Raw genomic sequence first — 26,635 nt, 5'->3', positions numbered from 1 at the left:
CGCATCCCACCCATACCCCTACATTTACCCCTTACCTAACACTAAGGGCAATTTAGCATGGCCAATTCACCTGACCTGCACATCTTTGGACTGTGGGAGGAAACCGGAGCACCCGGACGAAACCCACGCAGACACGGGGAGAACATGCAAACTCCACACAGTCAGTCGCCTGAGGTGGGAATTGAACCCGGGTCTCAGGCGCTGTGAGGCAGCAGTGCAAAATTGAATTTGCAATTTTGTCAAGCAGACAGTGTGGAGTTTGTCCTTCATCACCAGGCGCCCACAGATATAAAGTATTTGGATGCCACTTACTGAAGTGAGCCCATCATTAACATCTGCAAGACCTGAATCCAATTCAACATCACATTTATGTTCAAAGATTTCTCCTCGAAGAGCAATGGGAGTATGTTTAATCTTAGCTCCCTTTTGTTGAGGAGGAGAATGGGGAATCAAAGCTGCTTCCCCTTAATACAAGCATTGACTTCCATTGGAAGTAGCAGATAAATAATTAAGTAGATAACAGATATCTCACAGGGATCCTCTGCCTCCTTCAACCAGCACGGGCCCTGTATCCTCGAAGGGGTCTCCTGCTTGAGCTTTTGCCTATAAGCCCAGGAGAAGAAACACAGCATTGTGGTCAGAGTTCCCGAAATGAGGGCGGGGAATGGAGTAGTAGGTAACTTTCACAATGGTGTAGCACTGGCATAAAAAGTTTGGGCCCTGGTGGGGCAGGTAATGTTCTGGTGCTACTTGGGCAACACCTTCCTTAGATTGACTTGATTGAAGTCGCCAATTACAATAAACAGGGCCTCGGGGTGTTCCATCTCCAGGGTGTAGTGGGGGAGTACAGCACATCTAGAGCTTCCTCAATCTTTGCTAGTAGTGGTATATACACAGCAGTAAGTATAGCAGCAGTAAACTCCCATGGTAGATAGAAGCAGTGGCATTTGATGGTGGGGAGCAATGGCTGCTCAGGGTTGCAATGTCTGTGCACCATAAGTTGTTGATTAAAAAGCCCTAACTTCAGTGGTCATGAAGTGCTTTGAAAGGCTGGTCATGACATTAACCAACTCCAGGCTCCCCACTACTCTTGACCCACTCCACTTTGCCTATTGGACCTACAGATCCATGTCAGATGCTATATCACTTGCCCTTCATGCCAACCTAGAATATATTGACACCAAGCACAGCTACGTAAGAATCCAACTTATTTATTACAGTTCAGCCTTCAACACTACTTTCCCCTCAAGACTGATTACAAAACTTAGTGATCTCAGACTAAGCCCCACTCTCTGCCACTGGATTCTCGGTTTCCTGACCTACAGGCAACAATCAGTGAAGACTGGGGACAATGTTTCATCCTCACTAACACTCAACACTGGAGCATTCCCCCGGGTTGTGTACTCAGCCCCCTACTGTACTCACTGTATACCCATGACCATGTCGCCAAATACTAGACTAATGCCATTTACAAGTTCGCTGATTTCACCACCATAGTCGGTCAAATAACAGATGGCAATGGAACAGACTACAGATGGGAGGTGCAAGACCTGAAAAAATGGTGCTTGAGAACAACCGAGCTCTCAATGCCAGCAAAACCAAAGAACTCATTATTGACTTTTGTCGGGAAGTTACTCATGCCCCCCGACACATTGACAACACAGAGGTGGTACGAGTGGAGAGTTTCAAGCTCCTGGGAGTGGTCATCAACAACAAGCTTTCTTGGACTCTTCATGCCCAACAATGTCTCTTCTTCCTCAGGCAGCTGAGGAAATTCAACACAATGGCAAATATCCTTGCCAACTTTTATAGGTGCACCATCGAGAGCATTCTGTTTGGATGTTTGGCCACCCGGACGAACCAACCCAACCAACCTGTGGCACAGCATTTCAACTCCCCCTCCCACTCCACCGAGGATATGCAGGTCATTGGACTCATCCACCGCCAAACCACAACAACCCGACGGTCGGAGGAGGAGCGTCTTATCTTCCGACTGGGAACCCTCCAACCGCAGGGGATGAACTTGGACTTCACCAGTTTCTTCATCCCCCCTCCCCCCACCTTGTCTCAGCCGGATCCTTCCAGCCCGGCACCGCCTTCCTGACCTGCAGTCTTCTTCTTGACCTCTCCGCCTCCACCCTACTCCGACCTATCACCCTCACCTTGACCTCTTTCCACCTATCACATTTCCAACTCCCCTCCTCCAAGTCCCTCCTCCCTACCTTTTATCTTCTCTTGCTGAACACTCTCTGCTCATTCCTGAAGAAGGGCCTGTGCCCGAAACGTCGAATCTCCTGTTCCCTGGATGCTGCCTGACCTGCTGTGCTGTTCCAGCAATAAAGTTTCAACTTTGATCTCCAGCATCTGCAGACCTCACTTTCTCCTTGGATGTATTTCTACCTGGTGTGGCAACTGTACCATTCAAGATTGGAGACAGTTACAGAGAGTGGTGAACTCGGCCCGGACAATCACAAAGGCCAACCTCCCATCTACAGGATACATCTACCAGGCCCACTGTCAAGGAAAGGCCACCAGCATTCTCAAAGCTCCATCCCACCCTGGCAATGTTTTTCTACAACCTCTACCATCAGGGAGAAGGTACCGAAGCCTGAACACCTACTGTTTTTAGAATACTGAATGGACTCACTAACTCTTAACATTTGCTTGTACCTGTGGTTTTGTTTTTGCCAGTGTTTACCCATTATTTACTTATTTATGCTACTTAACTATGTGATCTGTCTGTATTGCTTGCAAGACAAAGCTTTTCAATATGCCTCGGTACAGTGACAATAAATTCAATTCAATTCAACTCAATTCAATTCAATTCATTGTTCAGGTACAGAATTGTTCAGGTACAGAATTGTTCAGGTACAGAACCGTTCAGGTACATAATTATTCAAGTACATAATTGTTCAGGTACATAATTGTTCAGGGACATAATTGTTCAGGGACATAATTGTTCAGGTACAGAATTCATTGAAGTTTGCATCACCTATAGACAGGGTGGTTAAGAAGATAATCTTGCCTTCATTGCTCAGACCATTCAGTATAGGAGCTGGGACATCATGTTGGGCTTGTCCAGGATGTGGGTGAAGCCACTTCTCGAATGGTGTGTCCAGTTGTGGTCAGCTTGTTTTTGGAAGGATATTAGTATTAATTAATCGGTGCTGAGTCCACTTTCGTTTGTCATTTATATAAATGATTTAAATGAGAATATAGAAGGCACGGTTAGTAAGTTTGTGGATGACCCACCAAGAGTTGTGGTATGGTGTACGGTGAAGAAGGCTATGTAAGATACAAGAGAACTTGATCAATTGGGTCAATGGGCTGAGTATTATTATTATATTATTATAAATAAACCAAGAGCTGGCAGATGGGACTGACTTAGTTTGGGATTATGGTCAGTGTGGACTGATTAAATTAGATTAGATTCCTTACAGTGTGGAAACAGGACATTTGGTCCAACAAGTCCACACTGACTCTCAGATGAGTAACCCACCCAGACCCATTCCCCTCTGAGTAATGCACCTAACCCAATGGCTCTGTGTGTGTGTGGGTGCATGGGTGTGTGTGTGTGTAGTTTTACATTGTGTTCTTGTATTGAGAGTATGAACAATGAGGAGAATCTTGTAAGATTACAATAGGTAAAACAAAACTTAAAGATTCCAAAATCCCGAAATCCCAAGGATCCAAAACTCCAAAGATTCTAAACCCCAAAAATCCCAAAAGTATGAAATGCTAAACCACAAAGATTCAAATATCTGAAAATCCCAAACTCCAAAGTTCCAAAAACAGTTTCAAAACCTCACATTTACAAAACACCAAAGATCCTAAAATGCCAAAGATCCAAACCCCCCAAAATATTTAACCATAAGGTCCTCATGTGCCAAGGATCCAAACCAACTAGGATTCTTATTCACAAAGATCCCAAACCCTATATTCCAAATCTCAAATATTCCTGGGACCAAATATTCTAATGCCATAAAGGTCACAAAGTCCTAAGGATCCAAAAATCTAAGAATCCAAAACCACAAGATTGAAAACCCAAATGTTTCACTCCCCTGAAAATGCTAAACCCTAAAGATCCAGAACCCCAATAAGTTTAAACTCAAAAGATGCAAAACACCAAAGATAAACAAAATGTCCAAGAGCCAAACCCCAAATATCTCAGATTCCAAATATCTGAAAGACCCTTAAATCTAAAATTCCAAATGACAAAGATTGCAAACCCCAAAGATTCAAAACCTGAAAGACTCTACCCTCCAGAGATCCAACACGTCAACAATTCGACACTGGAATAGTTCTAAACCCCAAACATGTCAAACTCCAAAGAACCAAAACCCTAAAGATCCCAAAATCTCAAGTAATCAAAACTCCAAAGATCCCTAAACTCCAAAGATCCAAGTCCCCAGGAATCTAAAGTCCTAATGATCTAAAACCTAAATATTTGGAACACAAAAGACGCAAAATCCCAAAGATTCTAAGCCCGAAAGATCCCAAAACACCAAAAAGAAAATTACTAAAGATCCCAAGCCCCAACGATTCCAAACTTCAATCTTCAAAGATCCAAAAACAAAAACCTCAATCATCCAGAACTCTAAAGATGCCAAATCCCAAATTCCTAAACATTATAAAAGCCAAAGATGAAATACAATGGTTTAAAAGTCCAAATACATACAGTTCCAAACTTCAGAGACAAAATCCACATGATCTCAAGAGTCTAACCCCAGTGATCACCACCTGAAGACCCAAAGAGCAAAGATCCAACCTAGAATAATACAAAAGCTAATGATCAAAGCACAACGATTTGAGTCCTTTAGTTCCAAAGCACAAATACACCAAATCCCAAAGATTTAAATCCCAAATAACACAATCCCAAAAATGAAAACTGTGCAATACCAAAAATGCCAAACCTTAAATATCTTTTTGATCTTCAACCCAAAATGAAATGGAAGAGATGCCTGCGCTATTAATCCAACTGCAAAGAGCTAAACCATAAAGAAAAAAAACACACAAATCCTCCAAACATACAACCATAAACCGATGAATTCAAAATCTTATAGATTCCAGGTGGATTGGCCATGTTTTTTTTTAGATTACAGTGTGGAAACAGGCCCTTCGGCCCAACAAGTCCACACCGACCCGCCGAAGCGTAACCCACCCATACCCCTACATTTACCCCTTACCTAACACTGCGGGCAATTTAGCATGGCCAATTCACCTGACCTGCACATCTTTGGACTGTGGGAGGAAACCGGAGCACCCGGAGGAAACCCACGCAGACACGGGGAGAATGTGCAAACTCCACACAGTCAAGTCGCCTGAGGCGGGAATTGAACCCGGGTCTCCAGCGCTGTGAGGCAGCAGTGCTAACCACTGTGCCACCGTGCCACCCACCCATGTTGAATTGCCCGTAGTGTTCGGTGCATTAGTCAGAGGGAAATGGGTCTGGGTGGGTTACTTTTCGGAGGGTCAGTATGGACTTGTTGGGCCGAAGGGCCTGTTTCAACACTTTAGGTAATCTAATTATCCAAAGTTCCAACCACCTATAACCAAATGTTATAGATCCATTCCATGATGTCAAATACCAAATACCGCAAAATATATTTGTGCAAATTAATGGTTTCACTGTCTAATCATCCAAGCCATCTCAACCCAAATGAAAACATTTTTGAATCCAAAATCCAAATTCAATACTCGAAATGTTAAACCCAAACATTTTACTCAATAGATCCAAATCATATAAATCCAGATCCAAAATTCTGAAGATCTCTATCCCAAAATACCAACATGAATATTCCAAATCCCAAGGTCCAAACCCCAAATATGCCAATCCCAAAGCTTGCAATCCCAATCTGAGAGTGGTTAAAACAGCTGTGCTGAAGGGCAGCACTATGGAAGACTCACGCAGTGAGGCAGTATGGACAGAGCTCAGAAATAGGAAGGGTGCAGTAACAATGTTGGGGCTGTACTACAATGTTGGGTAGGCACCAACAGCGAGCGTGAGATGGAGGTACAAATATGTAAACAGGTTATGGAAAGGTGTAAGAGAAACAAGGTGGTGATAGAGGATTTTAATTTCCCAACATTGACTGGGATTCACTTAGTGTTTGAGGTCTAGATGGAGCAGAATTTGTAATGAGCATCCAGGAGGGTTTTCCAGAGCAGTGTGTAAATAGTCCAACCCGGGAAGGGGCCATACTGGACCTGGTGTTGGGGAATGAGCCCGGCCAGGTGGGTGAAGTTTCACTAGGGGATTATTTTGGGGATAGTAATCACAATTCCGTAAGTTTAAGAATAATCATGGCAAAGGCAAGAGTGGTCCTAAAGGAAGAGTGCTAAACTGGGGGAAGGCCAACTATAGCAAGGTTCGGCAGGAGCTGGGGAATGTGGATTGGGGAGTAGCTGTTTGAAGGTAAATCCATATTTGATGTGTGGGAGGCTTTTAAAGAGAGGTTGATTAGAGTGTAGGAGAGACATGTTCCTGTGAAAATGAGGGATAGAAATGGCAAGATTAGGGAAGCAGGTGAATTAGATGAAATTGTGAGACAAGCTAAGAGGAAAAAGGAAGCAAACATAATAGAACATAGAAAAGCACAGCACAGAACAGACTCTTTGGCCCACAATGTTGTGCCGAGGTTTAATCCTAATGTAAAATATAGTAATTTAACCTAAACACCCCTCAACTCACTACTATCCATGTGCATGTCCAGCAGTCGCTTAAATGTCCCCAATGACTCTGCTTCCACCACCACAGCTGGCAACACATTCCATGCATTCACAACTCTCTGCATAAAGAACCAACCTCTGATGTCTCCTTTTATCCCTTCCTCCTATTATCTTCAAACTATGACTCCTCGCACCAATCAATCCTGCCCTGGGGAAAAAGTCTCTGGCTATTGACTCTACCTTTCCTCTCATTATTTTGTACACCTCGATCAGGTCTCCTCTCTTCCTCCTTCTCTCCAGTCCAGGCAGCATCCTGGTAAATCTTCTTTGCACCCTCTCCAAAGCCTCTAGATCTTTCCTATAATAGGGCAACCAGAACTGGACACAATATTCCAAGTGTGGTCTCACCAGAGACTTGTAGAGCTGTAGCAAAACTTCGCGGCTCTTAAACACATCCCCCTGTTAATGAAAGCCAAAACACCATATGCTTTCTTAACAACCCTATTCACTTGGGTGGCAACTTTGAGGGATCTGTGTACTTGCACACCCAGATTCCTCTGTTCCTCCACACTGCCAAGAATCCTGTCTTTATTCCTATATTCAGCATTCGACTTCAACCGTCCTAAATGCATCACTTCGCATTTATCGAGGTTGAACTCCATCTGCCATTTCTCAGCCCAGCTCTACATCCTGTTTATGTCACACTGCAGCCTGCAATAGCCCTCGATACTATCGACAGCACCTCCAGCCTTTGTGCCATCTGCAAAATTTACTAACCTACCCCTCAAACTCCACATCCAAGTCATTGATAAAAACGACAAAGAGCAAAGGCCCAAGAATAGACCCCTGTGGGACCCCACTCAACATTGACCTCCAGGCAGAATACTTTCCATCTACAACCACTCTCTGTTTTCTGTCAGCCAACCAATTTTGAATCCAGGTAGCCAAATCTCTCTGTATCCCATATCTCCTGACTTTATGAATGAGCCAACCATGGGGAACCTTATTAAATGCTTTGCTGAAGTCCATATACACCACATCCACTGCTTAACCTTCATTGACCTGTCTTATCATCTCCTCAAAAAACTCAATAAGATTTGTGAGGCATAACCTGCCCCTCATAAAGCCATGCTGACTGCCTTTAATCATGCTATGCTTTGTCAAATAGTCATAAATCGTATCCCTCAGAATTCTTTCCAAAACTTTGCTGACCACAGATGTAAGACTGACTGGTCTGTAATTGTCGGGGATTTCCCTATTACCCTTCTTGAAAAGAGGAACAACATTCGCCTCCTTCTAATCCCCTGGTACGACTCCCGTAGAGAGTGAGGAGGCAAAGATCCTCGCCAGCGGCTTAGCAACCTCTTTTCTCGCTTCCCGGAGCAGCCTAGGATAAATCTGGTCTGGCCCTGGGGACTTATCAATCTTAATGTTTTCCAAAATTTCCAGCACACCAAGTTCATCAATCTTGACCTGGTCAAGCCTGTATCCCAGCTCCTCAAAGTTCTCATTCACAACAAAGTCCCTTTCCTTGGTGAAAACCGAAGCAAGACACTCATTTAGGGCTTCCCCTATCTGCTCAGACTCCACACACAAGTTCCCTCCACTATCCCTGATCGGCCCTACCTTTTCCCTGATCATTCTCTTATTCCTCACGTAGGAGTAAAATGCCTTTGGGTTCTCCCTAATCCTTCTTGCCAAGCCTTTTTTGTGTCCCCTCCTGGCTCTCCTCAGTCCATTTTTGAGCTCCTTTCCAGCAAACCTGTAATCCACTGAAGCAGTGCTAGATCCATGCTTCCTCCATCTTATGTAAGCTTCCTTCTTCCTTTTGAAGAGAAGTTCCTCTGTTCTCGTCATCCAAGGTTCTTTAATCTTACCCCTTCTTACCTGTCTCAGAGGAACAAATTTGTGCATCACTCACAACAACTGCTCCTTAAATAGTCTCCACATGTCTGCTGTGCCCTTTCCGTGGAATAATTGCTCCCTGTCTGTATTCCCAACTCCTGTCTGATAATGTCATAATTTCCTTTTCCCCAATTAAATATCTTCTTTCCCCCTCCAGGGTTATGCTAAATGTGAGGCAGTTGTGATCACTGTCACCAAAGTGTTTTCCCACCGTGAGTTCTGACATTTGTCCTGGCTCATTGTCGAGCACCAAATCCTAAATGGTGACTGAAGATAGACAAAGCTCTGGAAGAATATTGGGAAAGTAGACCAATCTGAAATGAGGAATTAAGAGGGCTAAAAGGGGGTCATGAAATAACTTTACCAAACAGGGTTAAGGAAAATCCCAAAGCCTTTTATTCATACATAAGGAGCTAGAGTGTAACTAGAGAAAAGGTTGTCCTACTCAAAGACAAAGGAGGGAAGTTACCCGTTGAGTCAGAGAAAATGGGTGAGATTCTTAATGAATTCTTTGCGTCGGTATTCACTCAGGAGAAGGGCATGGTGGATGTTGAGTTGGGGAGAGATGTTTGATTACTCTAGGTCAAGTCAGCATAAGGAGGGAGGAAGTATTGTGTATTCTAAGGTGGACAAGTCCCCAGAGATGGGATCTATCCAGATTACTGAGGGAAGTGAGAGAGGAAATAGCTGGGGCCTTAACAGATACCTTTGCAGCATCCTGAACACGGATATGGTCCCGGAGGACTGGTGAATTGCTAATGTTGTCCCCTTGTTTAAGAAGGGTAGTCAGGATAATCCAGGTAATTATAGAATGGTGAGCCTGATGTCAGTGGTAGGGAAAGAGGAGGTAGGGAAGGACGAGATACCGAGGGATAGGATCTATTTGCATTTGGAAGAAAATGGGCTTATCAGTGATAGGCAACATGGTTTTGTGCAGGGAAGGTCATGCCTTACCAACTTAATAGAATTCTTTGAGGAAGTGACACAGTTTATTGATGAGGGAAGGGCTGCAGATGTCAGTTTAATGGACCTCAGTAAAGCTTTTGATAAGGTTCCCCATGGTAGGGTGATGGGGAAAGTGAAGTCACATCCCCATCCCCATCCAATTCAGTAGAACTGCCATGGATGGCTCTGCCTAACAGCCAAGGCATACTGATGTTTATTGCCATCCCTGGCTAACTCCTTTGAGAGAGGTGTTCATTTAAAGACATATAAACATATATTTCTTAATACTTGGGAATGACAAGGATCCAAAAGGAAAAGGAGCGAGCAAACAATGGCAGGGAGAAACTCCCCTGCAGCACCGGGCACACCAGAGAACACAGCAGCCCCCGAGGTACTTCACGGTCTCACAGCAATTGGCGGCGGTGATGGCAAGAGTTACCACGAAGATTGAGGCTGTGATCAAGGAGATCAGTGCCCAGACCCAAGCCACCGCATCCATGCTGCAGAAACATGAATGGAAGCTCCAGGGCCTCAGGAAGCGGAGGGTCGCATCAAGGCCTTGGACGTGATGATCGAGTCCTCGTCCAGATGGATCCAGACCCTGGCACAGCAAGTGCCGGCCTTGTGAGATCAGGTTGACGACCTCGAAAATCAAAGTTGGAGGATGAATCTGTGGATGGTCAAGCTCCCGGAGGGTGAAGAAGGTGGGCAGCCTGTCAGCTTCTTTGAACACTGGCTGCCACAGTCCTTGGGCCTTCACATTCAGTCCGTCCGGCGGCAGATTGAAAAGGCCTATTGGGTGGCGGTGCGCAGCTCTGGGCTGGTGCAGCACTCCCAGCTAGTCCTAGTGCACTTCCTCACATACAGGGACAAGCAGAAAGTGATAGAAGCTTCCAGATCACTGGGGGAAGATCCACAGGCAGTGCTGCACAAGGGGTCAAAAATTGTGTTTTTTTCAAGACTTCTCTTCAAAAGAGGGAGTCCTTCGATGAAGTTAAGAAGATGCTGAGGAACCTGGGCATCCAGTACTCCATGAGATAGCCCGTGGTGCTCCATTTCAGCCTCGACGACTCCGTTTATACATTTGACTCAGTGGACAAAGCCAAAAACTTTGTGGACACTTTAAAACAGTCTGACTGGTCTGAAGAATATGGTTAGTGTTTGTCCTCATTTCCTTCTTTCCCTGTGTTTTCCCTTCTTTTCTCTATCCCTAATAATTTTCTTTTCTTCAAAAAAGTCTTGGAATATATTGTTCCTATTATATGTTTTATAAGTGGATTTTATCATGGGAAGTTTTATGGGTGACCTTTGTTGGTTTCCTCTTTTAGTCAGAATTAGTATTGATGTGGAGCCGAGGATGGGCGGAGTGCTTATCCTGACTTTGTTGTCTTTTGTTGATTTAAGGATCATCTCCTTGTTTACTTGTTTATTTTTGCCTAAGGCTGGGGCACAGTCTGGGCCTGAAGGAGCTGTGAAGGGAGGGGATGGGTAGAGTGAGTGCCCCCAATGGGCAGGGAGGAGAGTCTCCCATTCAAGTTGGTTTCCTTTGTAGTTTTCTGGTAGCAATAGTCTTTTGTAGTTATGATAGAGTAGTTTTTGTATACACAATTTTACAACTCTACGAGTCCCCATTTACTTGTCCTCCGCGTATTGCAAGCAGGGTTCTCCCTCATCGGGGATCAAGGGTCTCTGAAAGGGGATAGGCTAAGTGTCTTGTTAAATGGTGCACCTGGAACATCAAGGGAACTCATTCGCCTGTTAAAAGGAAAAAAGTGCTTTCTAGCCTAAAGAGGGAAAGGGTTGCTATTGCTCTGTTGCAGGGAACCCATCATGACGATGGGGAACATGTGAAGTTACAATGAGGGTGGTGGCGGGGGGGGGGGGTTATGATAGGGTATTCCTTTCATCCTTTACTGCTAAAAGTAGGGGAGTAGCTATACTTATCGAGAAAGATCTTCTGTTCACATCATTAGAGCAGGTGAAAGATGAGCAAGGGCAATTTGTGATACTTAAGGTCCTGATACATGAGGAGGAATATGGCATCTTTAATGTCTACTGTCCCCTGGCGCATCTCCTCAAATTTTTGATTAGTGCCTTTTCTAAGTTGAGTGCGTTTGGAACAAAGCACATTATTATAGGAGGGGATTTCAATTGTCTTTTGGATCCGACAGTAGACAGGATGCCTAGTGGGCCCTCAACTATTCTTCACAGGCCAAGCAGGTGGCTGACTTATGTGAGGAGTTGGGACTGGTGAACATTTGGAGATGTCTTCACCCGACCGGCAGGGACTTCACCTTTTGGTCAAACCCACATAAATGTCACACGAGGATTGATCTTGTTCTGGCTCCCTTGATCCTCCTGGATTCAATTATGAGTTGTAAAGTTGGGAACATTGCTATTTCTGATCATGCAGCGGTATATTTAGAAGTTAAGGCCAAGAGTGAGGGGTTAGGTTCATGGCATTGGTGCCTGGATCCTTTTCTCCTCAAAGATTCCAAATTTGTGGAATACTTTTTGAGGGTGTTTCAGGAGTTCTTGACTATCAACTCAGGCATGGCTAGTAGTCTGTCTATGCTAGGGCCTTTGCTAGGATTTTATCTATTTCCTCTTCGGCAAGCCGGAAATGACAGAAGGGGAAACAGCAGCGTCTACTTGAAAGTTGCTGAGATGACACATTTTGTGCGGCTTTTGTGACAAAGCTACAGCGGATCACGGCCCTTCGGGCTGCCCTGAATTCAGTACTTACACAAACCGCTAAGAAAGAACTTGCTTTTGCAAGATAAAGGCTGCTTGAATATGGGGATAGACCAGGGAAGTATTTAACATACCCAACTAGGAAAAAGTGTGCTCCCCAATACATTACTGCAATCAGAGACAGCACCAGGGTCCTTACATACGATGCCAAAAGGATTAATGAGGCTTTTCAGAGTTTTTACTCTGAATTGTATCAGTCTGAAGTTTGCGAGAATGGGTGGGCCAAGATGAAAACCTTTTTTAAGAGCCTGGATCTTCCAGGGTAACTTGGAACAAGCCTGTCTCCTTAATGCCCCCCTGACAGTTCAGGAAATGCAGGAGGCAGCTAGGCAACTTCAGAGTGGGAAAGTGCCTGGCCCTGATGGTCTTCCGGGTGAGTTTTATAAGGAGTTTATAGGGATTCTGTCAGGGCCGATGTTGGAGATGTACAATCACTCCAATACGCATGAATGCCTACCACCATCTTTGAGAGAAGCTAATATTTCCCTCATTCTTAAGATGGGGAAGTTTCCTGAGGATTGTACCTCATACAGGCCCATCTCTCTATTAAATTCAGATTTCAAGATTCTGTCTAAGGTCTTGGTGCTGAGATTGGAGAAGGTGTTGCCCCATATTGTCGAAGAGGACCAAACAGGTTTTATAAGGGGCCGTAGGTCCTATAATCATCTTAGAAGGTTGCTGAATATGGTCCAATTTTGTCAGAAATTATCGATTCAGGAGTTGATGATTTCCTTAGATGCAGAGAAAGCATTTGACCGGGTGGAATGGCCGTATCTTTTTTATGTCTTAGAATAGTTCAGGTTGGGTGGAGTCTTTGCTAGGTGGCTGGAGGTTTTATATCACCATACTCTGGCTGCGGTCATCACCAACAGGGTGAAGTCTGGGAATTTTAGGATTGGTAGGGTTAGTTGGCAAGGCAGACCCCTCTCACCATTGTTCTTTATGTTGGCGATATGGCCTCTGCCAGCAGCTCTTCGACAGAAAGTCCACATAACTGCTCCGGAAGTGGGATCGAGGGCACACAAGATGACACTGTATGCAGTTTTTATCTAACCTAATCACCTCCATATCCCATCTGATACAATGTATCAACTTATTTGGGGCTATTTCAGGATATAAGATTAAGTTTGCAAACTCGAAGGTTATGCCTTTTGGGGACCTGAAGGAAGTGGCAGAGGTTGAAGGTGGCCCTAGGTTCCTCTGTAAGTGGTCACGCCAGGGTTCCGATACCTAGTTATCTTTATTACCCTCATGTTTGATCGGTTATTTCGGACTAACTTTGTTCACCTGCTCGAGAATATTAGGCGGGATCTAATATTGGGAGGCTCTTCAAATTTCGTGGTTGGGCTGAATGGTCCTCATTAAGATGAATGTCCTTCCTCGTTTGCTTTATCCCATGCGTATGCTCCCTACAATGTTTTCCAGGTCAACGCTGCAGAAGCTTATGGGATGGTTTGGTTCCTTTGTCTGGCATCGTGGGCAGCCCCTCAACAAACTTAGTAAATTGCAGTTGCCTCAAGGAGGGGGAGGAGTTGATTTCACAGACATCAGGAGGTATCAATTGAGTTCCCTGCTGTCTTTTGTGTGTGATTGAGCAGGGCTCAATATGGCTGAATATTCAGGCCTTTCAGGCAAAGTGCCTTCTTTGTAACCTATTGTTCATGGATAAGATGAGGACAGTTATGGACGACTGCCAGAACCCATTGTCATTAGTAGAGTCAAGGCATGGAGGGCGATGTGTCAGAGTGAGGCTTGTTTATCCAAGACTTCGCCACTTACACCTATAGTTGGCATGCCAGGGTTCCGACCAGGGACGATGGACTCAGGGTTCAAACTATGGGCAGCGAGAGGAGCTTCTAGTTTGGGAGACTTGTTTGAGGGGGAGGTTATGATGTCTTTTGAGCAACTGAACTGCAAATACGGGTTGCCCAGCAGAGATTTTTTCAATTTTTTTCAGGTTAGGGATTTCATCCGGAAGAAGATTACACTTCTCACTAAGCCCTATAAGCCCGATACAGAGAGGCTGTTGCTACGTTCCACAAGCACCCGTTCGGTTAGTGCCTGCTGGGTGGCAGGGCCTAGCAGGATATTAACCGGTTATGTGAGGTCTGGGAGCAAGAGCAAGGAGTGGAGATCGCTTCAGAAACATGGGAGGTCATATGGAAGAATGCACAAAAGGTCTCAATCTGTAATAGGACATGTGCTACGCAGTTAAGTTCTGCACAGGGCTCATCTGGTGCCAGACCGTCTGGCACAGTTTAAAAAAGGGGCATCTTCAGTGTGACCCAAATGTAAAATAAGTGTTGGTAAACTTATCCATTGCGTCTGGACATGCCACAGGCTCCGTGTTTATTGGGGCGCTGTGGCGGGAGAGATAGGGAGGGAATTGAGGACTGAAGTCAAAGTAGACCCGACATCACTCCGTATAGGCCTACCAAACTTATCATCTTTAGACGGGAATGGGAAGAAACACAGATAGGGGTTGGATAGTGGGTGGGGGTGAACGGGGGCTCGGGGGAGTGTTGGTGGTGGTGGTGGTGGCCAGGTTTGTGGCGGGCAGGGGTGATATGAGGTGGCGTTGGACAGAGTTGGGGCTGGGCGATGGGGGTTGGGAGGGTGGTGTTGGATGGGATTGGAGCTGGGCAGGGGTGTTGGGGGGGCCGGTGTGGGACGGGGTTGGGGACAGATGGGCGGGGGCCAGTGTCGGCCAGGATTGGGGTGGGTAGGTTGTCAGTTGGGGGGGCAGATGGGGTTGGGGGCGGGTGAGTTGGGGGACAGTGTTGTATGGGGTTGGGGGAGGGGGTTGGGGGGTGGGTGTTGGATGGGATTGGTTGGGGTTGGCGCAGGGGGGTCAGTGTTGGTTGGGATTGGGGGTGGGTGGGTTGGGTGTGGTGTTGGATGGGGTTGAGGGCAGGGGGTTTGGGGAGATGGTGTTGGATGGGGTTGGAGTGGGTGAGGGGATTGGGGGGGTTGTGTTTGATGGGGTTGGGGGCAGGGGTTGGGGAGGACAGTGTAGGATGGGTTTGGGGGCGGCAGATTGGGGAGGACGGTGTTGGATGGGGTTGGGGGCGGGGGTTTGTGGAGGATGGTGTAGGATGGAGTTGGGGGCAGTGTTGGATGGGGTTGAGGGCAGGGGTTTGGTAGTACGGTGTTGGATGGGGTTGGGTTGGGGTGGTTGGGGGGTGATGTTGGATGGGGGTGGGGTGGGGGAGTTGGGGGGTCAGGGTTGGATGGGGCTGGGGGCGGGGGAGTTGGGACGGGGTGGTTGGGGAGGACGGTGTTGGATGGGGTTGGGGCGGGGTGTTATGTGGGTCAGGGTTGGATGGGGTAGGGGCGGAGGTTTGGCGGGGGGTTGGCGGGCGTGCTGTTGGATGGGGTTGGGGACGGGAGATTGGGGGGTGGTGTTGGATGGGGTTGGGGTGGGGCTATGGGCAGGATGGGGTTGGATGGGGCTGGGGGTGGAGAGTTGGGGGGCATTGTTGGATGGGGTTGGGGACAGTATTGGATGGGGTTGAGGGCGGGGGGTTGGGGACAGTGTTGGATGGGGTTGGGGCAGGGAGGTTGGGGGCAATGTTGGTTGGGGTTGGGGCAGGGGGGTTGGGGGAATCAGTTTTGGATGGGGTTGGGGGGTGGTGTTGGATGGGGTTGTAGTGGGGAGGTTGGGGGCGATGTTGGTTGGTGTTGGGGGCAGGGAGGTTGGGGGTTTGGTGTCGGATGGGGTTGGGGCGGGCGGAGTTGGGGGGGTGTTGATGGATGGGGTTGGGGCAGGAAGGTTGGGGGCGATGTTGGTTGGGGTTGGGGGCAGGAGGGTTGGGGATCAGTGTTGGATGGGGTTGGGGGTGGTGTTTGATGGGGTTGGGGGTGGCAGGGTTGGGGAGGACGGTGTAGGATGGGGTTGGGGGTGGCGGGGTTGGGGAGGACGGTGTAGGATGGGGTTGGGGGTGGCGGGGTTGGAGAGGACAGTGTTGGATGGGGTTGGTTCGGAGGTGTTGGGGAGGACGGTGTAGGGTGGAGTTGGGGGGTCAGTGTTGTTTGGGTTGGGGGCTGGGGGTTGGGGAGGTCGGTGTCAGGTGGGGTTGGGACGGGGTGGTTGGGTCGGTGATGTTGGATGGGGTTGGGGCGGGGGAGTTGGGGGGGGGGTTCAGGGTTGGATGGGGGCTGGGGGCGGGGGAATTGGGGGGCATTGTTGGATGGTTTTGGAGCAGCAAGTCAGGCAGCATCCAGCTCTGAAATGGTCCATCCCAGGCAACATGTTGATGAATCTCCTTTGCACCCTCTCCAATGCAATCACATTCTTCTTGTGATGTGGTGACTGGAATTAGACACAATACTCCAACTGTGACCTAGGCAGAGTCCTGTACAGCTCCAGCATCACCTCCCTGCTCTTATCTGTATCCTTATTGAAAAAGTCAAACATCTGTATGCATAGAATATATAACATTACAGTGTAGTATAGACCCTTCAATGTTGCGCCACCCTGTGAAACCAATTTGAAGCCCATCCATCCTATACTATTCCATTATCATCCATATATTTAACCAATGACCATTGAAATCTACTACTGTTGCAGGTAGGGCACTCCATGCTCTTACTATGCTGAGTAAAGAACCCATCTATTACCCCTCAATTTAAAGCTATGCCCCCTCATGCTAACCATCACCATTCAAGGAAAAAGGTCTCAATGTCCATCCTATCTAATCCTCTGATTATCTTGTATGTCTCTATTAAGTCACCTCTTAACCTTCTCTCTCAAAAACAGCCTTAAGTCCCTCACCCTTTCCTCATATGACCTTCCTTCCATACCAGGCATTATCCTAATAAATTTCCTCTGCACTCTTTCCAATGCTTCCACATCCATCCTGTATGCAGTGACCAGAACTGGACACAATACTCCAAGTGTGGCTGCACCAGAATTTTGTACAGCTGCAGTATGACCTTATAGTTCCGAAATTCAGTCCCTCTACCCATAAAAGCTAACACACCATATGCCTTCTTAACAATCCTATCAACCTGGGTGGCAACTTTCAGGGATCTATGCACACGGTCACAGATTTCTCCGCTCATCCGCATTACCAAGAATCCTACCATTAGCCCAGTACTCTGTTACTCGATTACTCCTTCCAAACTGAATCACCTCACACTTTTCTGCATCAAGCTCTATTTGCCACCTCTCAACACAGCTCTGCAGCTTATCTATATCCCTCTAACTTGCAACATCCTTCAGCACTATCCACAACTCCACTGGCCTTAGTATCATCCGCAAATTTACTAACCCAACCTTCTACACCCTCATTCAGGTCATTTATAATAAAAAAAGCAAAACAGCAATGGCCCCAAAACAGATCCTTGCAGTTTGAACACCACTGGTAACTGAACTCCAGGATGAATATTTCTCATTAACCACTACCATGTCTTCTTTCAGCTAGCCAATTTAGTGATCCAATCCGCTAAGTCACCCTCAATCCCATGCCTCTGCATTTTCTGCAATAGCCTACTGTGGGGGACCTTATCAAATGCTTTACTGAAATCCATATACACCACATCAACTGCATTGCCCTCATCCACCTGTTTGGTCACCTTCTCAAAGAACTCAGTAAGATTTGTGAGGCATGACCTACCCTTCACAAAACTATACTGAATCTCCCTAGTCAAATTGTTTCTTTCTACATTATTATAAATTGTCTCTCTCATAATGCTTTCCAACACTTCTCCCACAACTGAAGTAAGGCTCACGATCTATAATAACTAGGGTTGTCTCCACTACCCTTCTTGAACAAGGGAACATTTGCTACCTTCCAGTCTTTTGGCACTATTTCTATAGACAATTATGGCAAAGATAAAAGACAAAGGCTCTGCAATCTATTCCCTAACTTCCCAGAGAATCCTAGGATAAATACCATCCGGCTCAGGGGATTTATCGATTTCCACATTTTCCAGAATTGCTAATACCTCCTGCTTAGGAATCTCAATCCTGTCTAGTCTAATAGCCTGTACCTCAGTATAACTTTTTAACTGCTCTGTTAATCTGTCCTGTCCCCATCATGGATCTATGGATAAGCCCTCAAGTCATGCCACGCACCAAGTACTCTCTTGTCCTTTCCTTTCTTCCATTTTGCAGGGTTAAATTCCATTTCTCACAACTCTGCTAATCTGACCAATCCATTTAAATCTCCCCATAACCTAATACCTCTCACCTCATTGTAACCAAACATCCAATCTTTTGTACAATCCCAGTGACATGATCATCGACATTATTTATTACAAACAATGGGCATTGGCAGAGTGTGTGCTATCGACAAGATACACTGCAAAAATTCACCAAGGCTCCTGCAATAACACCTTCCAAACCTGCGAACGCTCGCACCCAGAAAGTCGATACATTCCCTCCAAGCTAAACACTTGGAACATCACTATAACCGGGTTTACACATTCCTGTGCCTACCTCTGTGGCACCAGATGGCACGATGGCATGCACAGGATGAAGATGACGACTCAACACCACCTTATCAAGGATAGCTGGGGGTTGGTCAGGGAATGTTGGCATGGCCAGCACTGCCCACATCCACCCAGTAACCAATAAAAATAAGCAGGCAGTAACCAACCAAGAGAGGAGCCCCCAAGGGGATGTGAATGGAAGGACAATGAGCACAGTAACATCCAGAGGAAAAGGAGTTTGAACCAAAATTTACAGGAAGAAATTAAGCAAAACGGGGCTGAGGAGATGTTCCTGGATTTGTTGAACACCGTGTTGTGTGAAAAGCTGCAAAGTGACTCAGTGAAAGAGGAGGTGCTTTTCCTCGAGTTTACACTGAGCTTTATCCCAGCACAGCTGGAGGCCATAGACCTCAATCCTGTCCCCATCAACACTCCCACAGGAAGGTACAGATCAGGCTCAGATACAGACTGAGGCTCCTTTATACTGAAAGGAATGGTCCCTCTACACTTTTACACTGAAGCAAAAACTCCCCCTACCCTGTCCCTATCAAACAGGGACAGCGTACAGATTGATAATGTATAAAGCTCCCTGTTCTCTTTTAAGCTGAAAGTGAACCTACCTCAACACTGTTCATATCAACACTCCCAGAACAGGGACATGATGCAATGAGATTCTTACAAATAAAACACTATCTACTCTTTGAAACTGAAAGTAAAGCTCAATCTTCCTTTTTAAAGTGAATGGAAAGTTCCCTCAACACCCCTGACCTGCATTGACCTACTGCCATCCCACCTACCTTCGCTCACCACACCCCCACACCTACCCTCCTACTAATCTCTCAGCCCCCTTTCCCAACCCACATTCCTGACCTCTTCATTTCCAACTGCCGCCGGGACGTTAACCGCCTCAACCTGTCGACCCCCCTCCCCCACTCCAACCTCTCATCCTCACAACGCGCAGCCCTCCAATCCCTCTGCTCTCATCCCAACCTCACCATTAAGCCAGCGGAAAAGGGGGCGCAGTGGTAGTCTGGCGCACTGACCTCTACACCGCTGAAGCCAAACGCCAACTCGAGGACATCTCTTCCTACCTCCCCCTCGACCATGACCCCACCCCCCATCACCAAACCATCATCTCCCAGACCATTCAGAACATCATCACCTCAGGAGATCTCCCACCCAGAGCTTCCAACCTCATAGTCCGGGAACCCCGCACTGCCCGGTTCTACCTCCTTCCCAAGATCCACAAGCCTGACCACCCTGGCCGACCCATTGTCTCAGCATGCTCCTGCCCCACTGAACTCATCTCTACCTACCTCGACACTGTCCTATCCCCCCTAGTCCAGGAACTCTCCACATACGTTCGAGACACTACCCACGCCCTCCACCTCCTCCAAGACTTCCGTTTCCCCGGCCCCCAATACCTCATCTTCACCATGGATATCCAATCCCTCTACACCTCTATTCGCCATGACCAGGGCCTCCAAGCCCTCCGTTTTTCCTCTCCTGACGTCCCCAACAGTACCCTTCCACGGACACTCTCATTCGTTTGGCCAAACTAGTCCTCACCCTTACCAATTTCTCCTTTGAATCCTCCCACTTCCTCCAGACCAAAGGGGTAGCCATGGGCACATGTATGGGCCCCAGCTATGCCTGTCTCTTTGTTGGCTACGTAGAACAGTTGATCTTCGGTAATTACACCGGCACCACTCCCCACCTCTTCCTCCGCTACATTGATGACTGCATTGGCGCCACCTCGTGCTTCCGCGAGGAGGTTGAGCAATTCATCAACTTCACCAACACATTCCACCCTGACCTTAAATTTACCTGGACCATCTCTGACACCTCCCTCCCCTTCCTGGACCTCTCCATCTCCATTAGTGACGACCGACTTAACACTGACATTTTTTACAAACCCACCGACTCCTACAGCTACCTGGATTACACCTCTTCCCACCCTATCGCTTACAAAAATGCCATCCCGTATTCCCAATTCCTCCGCCGTATCTGCTCCCAGGAGGACCAGTTCCACCATAGAACACACCAGATGGCCTCCTTCTTTAGAGACCGCAATTTCCCTTCCCACGTGGTTAAAGATGCCCTCCAACGCATCTCGTCCACATCCCGCACCTCCGCCCTCAGACCCCACCCCTCCAACCGCAACAAGGACAGAACGCTCCTGGTGCTCACCTTCCACCCTACAAACCTCCGCATAAACCAAATCATCCGCCGACATTTCCGCCACCTCCAAAAAGACCCCATCACCAGGGATATATTTCCCTCCCCACCCCTTTCCGCCTTCCGCAAAGACCGTTCCCTCCGTGACTACCTGGTCAGGTCTACCCCTCCCCCCCTACGACCCACCCTCCCATCCTGGCACTTTCCCCTGCCACTGCAGGAACTGTAAAACCTGCGCCCACACCTCTATCCAAGGTCCTAAAGGAGCCTTCCACACCCATCAAAGTTTTACCTGCACATCCACCAATATCATTTATTGTTTCCGTTGCTCCCGATACGGTCTCCTCTACATTGGGGAGACTGGGCACCTCCTAGCAGAGCGCTTTAGGGAACATCTCCGAGACACCCGCACCAATCAACCAAACCGCCCCGTGGCCCAACATTTCAACTCCCCCTCCCACTCTGCCGAGGACATGGAGGTCCTGGGCCTCCTTCACCGCCGCTCCCTCGCCACCAGATGCCTGGAGGAAGAACGCCTCATCTTCCGCCTCGGAACACTTCAACCCCAGGGCATCAATGTGGACTTCAACAGCTTCCTCATTTCCCCTTCCCCCACCTCACCCTAGTTTCAAACTTCCAGCTCCGCACTGTCCCCCTGACTTGTCCGGACTTGTCCGACCTGCCTAGCTCCTTTTCCACATATCCACTCCACCCTCTCCTTCCTAACCTATCACCTTCATCCCCTCCCCCACTCACCTATTGTACTCTATGCTACTTTCTCCCCACCCCCACCCCCACCCCCACCCTCCTCTAGCTTATCTCTCCATGCTTCAGGCTCTATGCCTTTATTCCTGATGAAGGGCTTTTGCCCGAAACGTCGATTTTGCTGCTCGTCGGATGCTGCCTGAATTTCTGTGCTCTTCCAGCACCACTGATCCAGAACCACATTCCTGATGACAGGCTGATGCCTAAAACGCCGACTCACTTGCTCCTTGGATTTTGCATAACCTGCTGTGGTTCACCACACTTTACGACTCTCACCTCCAGCATCTTCAGTCCTCACTTTCACCCTCAACATGATCCCAACCAATCAATCTCTCCCAAAAGCAAGGTCAGCGTGGGATTAGATACAGAATACAACTTCCCTCGCTCATTTACACTGAACGTAAAGCTGCTTCTACACTTGTAAACTAAATGTAAAGCTACACTGTTTACAGCAAACACTAACAAAGCAGAAACATCACAGAGTTAGAAACAAAGTAAAAGATCCTACTCTTTACAACTGAAACAAAAGCCTCCTCCATTCTTGAAAACTGGAAGGAAAGTTGTCCCCAGGACAGAGACAGCACAACGTGAAATACAGAGTAAAACTGCCTCTACTCTATGAATTAAAAGTGAACTGAAAGTTAGGTTCTCCCTACAGTGCCCCAGCCAAGGACAGGTTTAGATACAGAATAAAACTTCTTCCAACAAGTACTGCCAAGGATAGATTAGATTACATTACATTACTTTACAGTGTGGAAACAGGCCCTTCAGCCCAAGAAGTCCACACCGACCCGCCGAAGCGCAAACCACCCATTCCCCCACATTTACCCCTTACCTAACACTACGGACAATTTAGCATGGCCAATTCACCTGACCTGCACATCTTTGGACTGTGGGAGGAAACTGGAGCACCCGGAGGAAACCCACGCAGACACGGGGAGGATGTGCAAACTCCACACAGTCAGTCGTCTGAGGCAGGAAATGAACCCGGGTGTCTGGCGCTGTGAGGCAGCAGTGCTAACCACTGTGCCATCGTACTGCCCACAATAGGTACAGTCCAAGAGAAATCCCTTCAGTCTGCCCAAACCCTGTTTCGAATTCCCATTCCCATTCTCACACAATCCCTCCATAGTTCTCACTGTCAGACTGCCCAGGTTAGAATGGGCAGAATACAGCAGACCCTCTCCAGGCTCAACGAGCTACCTTTGATGATTGTAGTCATGGGGATTTCCCGATGAGATCTTGTGGAGCTGAATTCAGTCAGGTGACAGCACAGCAACTCACAGCCAATCCTATTGGTCCAAATGTAATCGATCCTCCTGAGAACAAAGCCATGAGTTCAGTCATTGGTGGAGATTGTTGAGATTGGGGCTGGTCGATTGGTCCAATGCTGCTGCTCATGGTCATATTGGTATCAGGTGAGTGTGGGTTGTGTGTATAAAAGGAGCTGGTTGGGGAATGTGGGGATGGTTGAGTTGTTTGGGATCATGGGTGATTTTGTAATGAGGGGTTTGTTCCCTGTGTTAATGTTAGTTGGAGCTGTCTGTTGCTCTGACACATGGCAGCAGTTTTTGAACCAGAGGTTTCCATGGGGAATTGTGAAAGCCAGCCCTGTTCCTGAGAGAGTCCCTTCTCATGGGGGTTCCAGGTTCCTAGTGTCTGAGGTTGGGAGTGTGTCCCCACTACAGACTGTGATGGTGCAGTGTGGAGAGCACAACCTGCTGGTCAGGGCCCAGCTGGATTTATTTGCAACTGGGCACCTGATTAAAGCTGCTGACCTGACCCTGGGGACAGTAGGTTGTCAGCCAACCAGGGTCTACCCTGAGAACCACACTGTCCTCTTTGACTATGGGCTGCATGAATGTGGCAGCCGATTGCAGGTAATGGGAGTTCTTCACACTTGCAGGAAGCTTGGGTTGTAGCTTATTCCAGTTAGGGTTACATTGAGGAACATTGACTTATTGAGGGTCTGTCTCCTGTGGTCTTCCTATGCTAGACTAGACCTTAACTGGTCTCTATCTCAACTTGTGCTACTGTTCTCATTGGTTTGTAAGCTTTGGATTATATGGGTGGTTCTGTTAATGTTTTTGTCTATGAATTAGCTATGTGGAGGAGTGTGAATGATTTGAACTTATTCCTGAATGTGAACAGAATACTGCTCTTTCTATCAGTGCTTTCCAGCATGACACTTTTCCAAAGTGAAATCACAGAAAACAGCTGTCATGTTATAGCAGAATGATGTGCTTAGTTTTGTGGTGAGCAGTCTATTATCCTCAATCAGATTGAGTGAGTCAAAAACCAATCTAGTTTCATCCCAATTGTGGGACTATTGTGAATAAATTGACTTGTCTAGTCCTTGAGCTCTATCTGACCTGTTGGTAAAACTGTTTTGGTTCCATTCTGGTTGGTTGTTGTTGTTGTTGTTGTTGATGAACTTGTTTTTTGCTTATCACTGAAGCTGATGTTTCACTAACTTTGTCTGTAATCCCTTCCCATAATCTGAAGACTTCCTGTTTTACCTTGTAGATAAAGGTCTCCATGTTCCTGTTCCATCTATCTGTCATTCTGCTGTGATCTTAAAAACCAATCCTGTTCACCAACAATTCCTGATCTTTGGATTGATGCAGTACCATCTTGCATTCATCCTAAAAGACCAAACACTAGCCCCTGACCTGTGACCTATTGTATTCCAGTTGTGGTCACTCCAGATCTAGAGTCTCACTCCATAAAGAATTGTTACCATGGGATGTTGTGAACCCTGTGTAGATCTTTCTCCATTCAGTTCAGTTTCTCATTCCTTAACCTGGTGTCTTTCAGATCACTGGGGATTTCCTGATCTACACCACCCACCTGAACCACACCCCAAACTATCCTGGATCTTTCATTGTGAGAACTAATGGGGCTGTTGTTCCCATTGAGTGTCGTTATTTGAGGTGAGAATCTTTACTTGATTGTCAATATGATCCCCTGCTGCTGTTGTCTGACCCTGGCCTAAAATGGCTGCCCTGTCTTTCCCCAGGAAGGGCAATGTGAGCAGTAACCCCATCAATCCCACCTGGATCCCATTCTTCTCCACCAGGTCTGGAGAAGGCCATCTGTCATTCTCCCTGCGTCTAATGAATGGTACGTGATGGGTGACTGGGGAGGGAACTCCTGGTGTCACTCACTGCGAGTTACACTCACTGTCTCCAACCCTTGTCCTCCTGTACTTCAGGTGACTGGCTTACAGAGCGCCCTTCCACTGTCTACTCCCTGGGAGACCTCATTCACATTGAGGCGTCTATTTCAATGGCCAATCACGTGCCCCTGAAGCTGTACATTGATCGCTGTGTAGCTACACTGAGCCCAGACAAGGACTCCACCCCAAGATACAGGATCATTGACTACAATGGGTAAGGAGCTCTCTGCTTTCTCCAGCTGCTCCCATCTCAATGGTTTCCCTCCATTCACTTCACGGCCCTTTGTCCATCTGCAGTTGCCTCCTGGACAGCAAAGCTGAGGACTCCTTTTCAACCTTTGTGTTGCCGGGAGACGGGCGGGAGCCAGACAAGCTCAGGTTTGACCTGGATGCCTTTCGTTTCTATGGCGATGAGCATTCCTTGGTAAGAGGAAGCTGCTGATTGGCTTCTCCATGGTGGGAGGGAGTCACTAAATACTGACTTGTTCTGAATGTGTCCCTCAGATTTTCATCACCTGTCACCTGAAAGTTGCTGCAGTGGATCAGGGAGATTCCAGGAACAAAGCTTGTACTTTCCAGAAGCTGCAGAATATGTAAGTTCCCTCTCTCTGTCCCTCAGGGATGTTGTTGTTGGGAGAGGTGATGCACCATGTGGTTGATGGGCTGGTTCTCTTGTTTAGCTGGACCCCACTGGAGGAATCTGACAGTGACATTTGTGCCTGTTGCCATGTGGGGAACTGTGGGAGCACAAGGGAGATCCTGTTCCCCTCCAGAGGAAGGAGAGACCTTGGTCCTGAAGCTGGTAGGACATTGACCATCTTGATGTTGTGGATCCTCCCATCTCCATCTCTCCCTGACTGGAATGTTTGATCTTGCAGAGAATGAAGCTGGATTGAAGTGGGAAGGGGAGGTCTCACTTGGCCCCCTGATCATCCTGGATACTGGGCTGACCAACCTGGCAACTGAGCCCCTGCCTGAGGTTGAAGAAAAGATACAGGAGAGGTCTCCAGGTGGGGGGCTGCCTGCCTGCTAGTTTCCCTTTCTGTTCTGGTTTCCCTCAGTAACCATTGGTTTCTCCTTGTTCTGTAGGTGTGGAGTTGGTTGTGATGGTGACCCTGACTGTGACAGTGGTCTGTCTGATCTCTGCTTCATTGCTGGCCTTGGTCCTGTACAGGAAGCACAAGCAAACTCCCAACAACTTGTGATGACATAGTCAATAAAGCAGTGATTCATGGTGTCTTCTGTCTGGAGCTGGTTTTTCTGCATCTTGTTAAAATATTCCTGGGTACAATCTCAGCTTTGCCTGTCCATTCCATGCATTGAGCTTCCAGGATGATTGATTGGGTTATTGAAGATATTGTTTACAGTTTGCTTTATCCAGTGAGTACAGGGGGCTGTCGACCTCACTGGAAAGGGGTTTCTGAATTTGATTAAATCGCTGTTTGCAGAACATGCTGCAGGAACTGCTCAGATGTGGTAGCATCTGAGGGTGAAACAGCTGGTGTTTCTGATCCTCTTCAGAAGTGTCCAAGTGGATTCCCCACTGTTACTGTCTCCATAGCTCAGTCAGCCAGAGTGAGGCGTCCATTGGAAAATGACTTACTGAAGGGTCTGAGAAATGCCTGCAGCCTTCATTTAGAGTTGGCCTCTGTCAGATACAGAACCTGATTTGGGAACCAGTGGGGTGAGGACCTGGCTGTAGGGTATACTCTAGGGTTTTGAAGGCTGTTTTTGTGGTGCTGTGGGTGGCTGTAGGGTCAGTGCAGGCTGAAACAGTCCAGAGAATGGTGCTGTAATGGGATAAGA

At 47.3% G+C, this 26,635-nt stretch overlaps 1 protein-coding gene across 1 annotated transcript; it reads left to right on the top strand.

Moving 5' to 3' along the window:
• The first annotated feature begins 1,558 nt into the window (after positions 1-1,558).
• Positions 1,559-26,034, top strand: LOC148136483 (zona pellucida sperm-binding protein 3-like). The gene is made up of 9 exons (XM_087983351.1): positions 1,559-1,669; positions 23,340-23,531; positions 24,469-24,584; positions 24,671-24,774; positions 24,866-25,043; positions 25,127-25,253; positions 25,334-25,422; positions 25,510-25,631; positions 25,919-26,034. The coding sequence occupies exons 1-9, from the start codon at positions 1,559-1,561 to the stop codon at positions 26,032-26,034; spliced, it is 1,155 nt and encodes a 384-aa protein (XP_087839477.1).
• The last annotated feature ends 601 nt before the right edge of the window (positions 26,035-26,635 follow it).

Source organism: Chiloscyllium plagiosum, unplaced genomic scaffold (genome assembly GCF_037043375.1).
Source record: "Chiloscyllium plagiosum isolate Xiang-an unplaced genomic scaffold, Cpla_swu_hap1 HiC_scaffold_45, whole genome shotgun sequence".
Lineage (NCBI taxonomy): Eukaryota > Metazoa > Chordata > Chondrichthyes > Orectolobiformes > Hemiscylliidae > Chiloscyllium > Chiloscyllium plagiosum.
This window is presented reverse-complemented; position numbering and strand designations above follow the sequence as displayed.